This window comes from Octopus bimaculoides, chromosome 3 (assembly GCF_001194135.2).
Source record: "Octopus bimaculoides isolate UCB-OBI-ISO-001 chromosome 3, ASM119413v2, whole genome shotgun sequence".
Classification (NCBI taxonomy): Eukaryota; Metazoa; Mollusca; class Cephalopoda; order Octopoda; family Octopodidae; genus Octopus; species Octopus bimaculoides.
In genome coordinates, this window is record NC_068983.1 from 123,051,060 (window position 1) to 123,056,581 (window position 5,522).

The 5,522-nt window shown below is 36.6% G+C and overlaps 1 protein-coding gene across 1 annotated transcript in view; it reads right to left on the reverse strand.

The window, feature by feature from the left end:
* Positions 1 to 395: 395 nt before the first annotated feature.
* The window catches only part of LOC106871853 (sulfotransferase 1E1), a 15,870-nt gene continuing 10,743 nt past the window's right edge, over positions 396 to 5,522 (reverse strand). The window contains exons 3-5 of the mRNA XM_014918584.2: positions 3,579 to 3,676; positions 3,090 to 3,267; positions 396 to 637 (exon numbers count right to left, since the gene is read on the reverse strand). Coding sequence (XP_014774070.1) covers positions 531 to 637; positions 3,090 to 3,267; positions 3,579 to 3,676 — 383 coding nt within the window. The 3' untranslated portion in view covers positions 396 to 530. The remainder of the gene's footprint in view (positions 638 to 3,089; positions 3,268 to 3,578; positions 3,677 to 5,522) is intronic.

A 5,522-nucleotide genomic window follows, 5' to 3' on the forward strand; every position in this document is an offset into this window, starting at 1 on the left:
TGTGTGTGTGTGTGTGTGTGTGTGTGTGTGTGTGTGTGTGTGTGTGTGTGTGTGCGCGTGCGTGCGTGCACGCGTGTATGTGAGGGCGCATAGCCTAGCGGTTAGGGCGCTGCACTCACAAGCGTGAGTTCATTTCCTAGACAGGGTGGTGCGTTGTACTCTTGAGCAAAACACTTCATCTCATGTTGCTCTGCGATCACTTCGACGCTTAACACGTCATACATGTACACAGTGCACCTGCTTAGATAACCTCAATTTGGTGGAGGGAGTGAGCTAATGCGCGGCATCATTCTAAGCCAATAAAAGAAATCCCGTTTGATTTGCCTTCTCAGAATCCAAATACGTTGGGTATTTACATTTTTTTATCGTGCTTAGTCAATCAAGAAGAGACATAATTATAATTATTATAATTTCTGCTTTAATCAATACTCAAATGAAATTTTTAGTCAGCAGCCACACAAACACTCGCATTTAGTTTCAAATTTCGATGACATAATACCGAATTCTAACATAAACCAACGAAGCATTAATCAAATATTAAGTTTTATTCCTTGTTCGAAAAATTCAGTTTGGACCCTTGCATCTACTCTTTCACTTTGTTCTACAGTCAGCCATTTCTTCCATGTGTCCAATTTACCTGAAAATGTTATAGAAATAGAAATTTATTGCGCATCAATTTACTTTAGGTATATAGTCATATGAATTGCCAGAAACATCTCCTTTCAAGCGGTTTTCTGCCAGTCAATTTATTAAAGATATACATTATACACGTAAACATATATACATATGTGCATACACATACATACATCAGAGCTACCGACATTCACAAATGTAAAGCAGGTAAGGCTACAATCTGTCGATCAACGAGGGTGGATATCAGAGTGACTATGTAAATTGAAGAACAGTTAAAAGTGCTTTTGTTCCAACAATCTCATTAAACTTAGCAACGTCATTTATGAAGGCTAGTAATGGTAGGACATGCCTGCATGCCAGTAGATAGTAGGTACCATTTGACCTTATCAAAACATGTTCAAAGAACAGTTGCTGCACTATTCATAAAAAAAGCCCATCCATACGGCTATATTGTTTTGAGGCATCCTAAGCGAATGAAAGTATTATAGATAATAATCAATGTGAACTTAAAGATGGAAATTCATAAATTTACAAAATAAGACTTAGTAAACATATTGACACCTATCTAGGTATGAAAGAACCAATTTTCACGGTATTAGTTTATCAATTCAGCAATTGCATAACAACAAAGCATCAATAAAGAAACAAATTTCATAACGAAATACCAACCACTGCTAAATAGTTGTGGAAGAGAAGAGGAGACAACAACTAAAACTAGTAAGGATGCTGCTGCACACCTGATACTACTGTTGCAAGGGACACTACTACCATTGTTACAACTATTGCTGAAGCTGCTACTGTTGCTTCAGTCTAATTGATATAGCCTCTACCACGACTGCTACAGCCACGTGTATTGCTGTTGTTACTACTACTAATAGCCAATCTATAATGACAAAGGATAACTACGATTGTTGTAATTGTTACTACAACTGTTACCACGAAACACCAGCAATCAGAAGGAAGCCAACTACCAGCACCGTGTGAATGTTATAAGAATAACAAGTGAAATTCGAGAACTGATATCATGAAAGATTACTTTCATTTCATTTCATTTCCCCTTCACTTACAACACGACTAAATTGTCTTTCAAAATGATTGAAACTGGTAGCATATTTTGAGAAAAATATAAATATTTTTCTCTCTTTTGTCTATAATAAAGTTCACAAAGCAGTTTTTCTTTCTTTTTATTTTTGGTGATATGTATGTAGGAGAGAGTGAGAGAAAGAGAGAGAGAGAGAATCTCTTCAAAAATCAAGGAGGAAGAGAATTACTACTGACAACTGCTTCGAAATCTTCAGTTTCTATATACAGATTATAAATTCACGTTTATGCCAATAACGATTAGTGCACTTTGTTTAGTGTGTAAATGCCTAAATGACAATCTAGATAAGCTAGTGAGTTTTTTTTTAGAAAAGGAAATAAAACAGCTAATACGTACATTATAGCAGTAAATTATATAAGATTATCCTCAAGTTTAAGACGTAGCATCGTTTATCTACATACCTTCAATAGAGCTCTGTATCTTTGTTAGAAGCGTGCTCCTTCCTTACAGGAAGACGTCACTTAAATGAGAATAGATATTCCTTTCTAATTTTGATTATTTGCAGTCTTCCTGAGAACATGCATACATGGTGGAAGTCAACTCGTGAACGAGTAACACCACTTCTTAAACTGAGTAAGTTTGTGCAAACGTTCCGAGAGTTCCGAGAAGTTCCTGTGCGTGAATTTGGAAGAGGACCTACTTTTCAGCGCAATCAGCTATGAAACTAGTGGCACAACAGAGGTTGAGATAACCAGAAGCCAGCTGCACTTCACCTTTTCTCTTATACAAGTTTACCTTCTCTTGGATACGACTTTAAACTGTATTCAGTAATGGGTCTGGTACGAAAGTTCCAAGGTTTTGGGGAGTGTAGAACCACCTTTTTTGCCACTATTGTTCCCAGGTCTACTCTGATCCAGAGTAGTAACACCTGTTAAGGTTTCAATTATGGATTCACATACCAAGAGCATGTGAACCACTGAGAATGAAGGACTCTTAGTTCTCGTTAGATCATACATGAATGCTTGCATACATACATGCATGCATGCATACACATACACACACACACACACACACACACACACACACACACACACACACACACACACACATATCTTTGTATATTCAGAAAATTAACTAGGGTCTTCGAAGAAGTATAGGGTAAAGGAAACATTTATTTTTGAACTGGAATGTTCAATGTCAATCGCTTTATCCCGACCTAGCTATTTTCAAACTAGTGAAGAAAGGAAGAATTGCTATTACATTTATAAATGAATAGTTTACCTTGGAGGTGGGTGGTATAACCTGTCAGTTATTGGAGTAGGATATTTCTATGTATTAATCAAAAGGGTAAGTTAATTTTGTTTTAATTCATTGGAAGTAAAATTTATAAGAAGGATATAAATAATATATTTACCAGAATGGTAGTAAGTAGCACCTTCTTTGAACCCGTCTGTGGGATAATATTTTGTCTGTATTTTCTCGTCAGCTTTCATTTTATCGAACGTACACATTTCAACGATGCTCTCTATAAGTTCATCACTGACTGTCCTCCCCAAGAACTTAGCGACACGTGACACTATTTTGGACAGATCCTGTTAAAAAGAAATGTTGACGTCAATGTATTTAACAGGGTCTCATTAGAGGATAAAGTTTTTACGATTTATATTTTTCTAAATTTATAACAGCCTAAAAGACGGCGATTTAAGTGAAACAATAAAGCGAAAGCGTAAATTTCTAAGAAATTTTATACAATTTTAATCTGAGAAAATACGACAGGAGTTCAAACACGTAATTTATCAAAGCTTATTTATTCAATAACGTTTTATTGGTAGAACTTGAAATGCCAACATGCTAAATAAGGTAGATTAAAATTTTTTGAATACACAAATCAATACATAATTACCGCTTTCATTTCTTCGTAAGTTACCATAAGCACATTGGGTTTATCGTGGTAGCGTGTGTAAAATTCCTGAGTATGCTTAAAGTAGTCACCATAAGGAACTGAAAATTTGACAGAATAAATGGAGAATGTGGTTGTTTAATAATTCGATATTTGAAATGAAAAATTATATTTATCTTTTATTAGTTAAAAAAATGTCATATTTTGAGAACTGATACTGTAATGTCGTAACGTTAATGCTTCTCATCAACAGCATACGCGCATTGAATATAAATATTTGTAACAGTATTTCAGTCTCGGCTTACCAGTGGCCAAGCTATTGATCTACAGGAATCCCTATACATACATACACGCACGCGCGCGCGCGCGCACACACGTACACACACACATACACACAAATGTACGTACGTGCAGACACGCAGACATACACACATACATACTATTGAGAAATCTGCAGTTATTCTATCCAGATTACAAGTTCAGGTTTATACCTGCAATTATTGGACCATAAATACCATTCTTGCCTAAATACCATTCTTGAAAAATTAGGCTTCTCAAAACCAGAAATGTGAAAGCTAATTCGAAGACTACAGATCCAATTCATCACTGGAACAGTAAAAATCTGTAAAACTTTCCGGAAGTTTATCATTTAAATATATATGAGCATGTCTAGATATGCAACTATATGCATGAGAATACATACATAAAACATACAAATCTGCACATACATACATACATACATACATACATACATACAAGCAAACAAAAATACCCTGCTCTTTGTGGTTTGCATATTTTACCTCAGGAAATATGGGTGTTTCGTTCATCATTCGTAAACAGCCTTTATTCAGGAACCTTATGGACAGGATGGGCTATTCTAACTGGGGACCCATCTGCAAAGCAGTGCACTGTTTATCTTCGTATGAGGTCACCATGTCGCGCACTTATTGTTTTGATGCACATGCCTGGTGTATCACTATCAGACAGGTAGTCACGATGGATATATTGGGTTTCGAATATTTATACCCCATCATCTCATCACTTTGGTGGCGTGTGCTGCTCTCTCACTCAAAAACAACCACAACAACAACAATTATAATCCTTTCTACTAGAGGCACAAGGCCTGAAATTTGAGGAGGGAATAGTCAATTACATCGACACCAGTGCGTAACTGCTACTTATTTTATCGACCCCGAAAGGATGAAAGGCAAAGTCGACCTCGGTGAAATGTGATCTCAGAGCGTAGCGACAGACGTACTACCGCTAAGCATTTCGCCCGGCATTCTAACGATTCTGCCAGCTCAACGCCTTAGTAATAGTAGTAGTAGTAATAATAATAATAATAATAATAAGAAGAAGAAGAAGAAGAAGAAGAAGAAGAAGAAGAATGTTGATAATAATAATAATAAACTTTCTACTAGTATTTCACTAGTACTTTATTTATCGACCCCGAAACAATGAAAAGCAAACTCGACCTCGGCAGAATTTGAACTTAGAACGTCAAGACGGACGAAATACCGATAAGCATTTCGCCCGGTGTGCTAACGATTCTGCCAACTCACCGCCTTGTAAAAATAATAATAACCCTTTATACTATAGACACAAAGCCTGGATTTTCTGGGAAGGGGGACTATCGATCACATCAACCTCAGTACTCAAATGGTACTTTATTTATCGACCCCGAAAGGATGAAAGCCAAGCAATATATAGTCACTGATTTGCAACAAGCAAAGTAGCTAGTTATAAAACCCAGTAAGAGATGAGAGAAGTAACTATACTGGAGCGGACTCTGGCAATCCTTCTGGCGACCAGTGTTCCCGACTGAGGATGAGCGAACTAGCTCGAAACCGAGTCAGTCTCGCGATCCTGTCGTCTGCTGGAAGATGGTAGAGGTTCACTCCCCTGCTGGCAATATATATATATATATATATATATATATATATATAT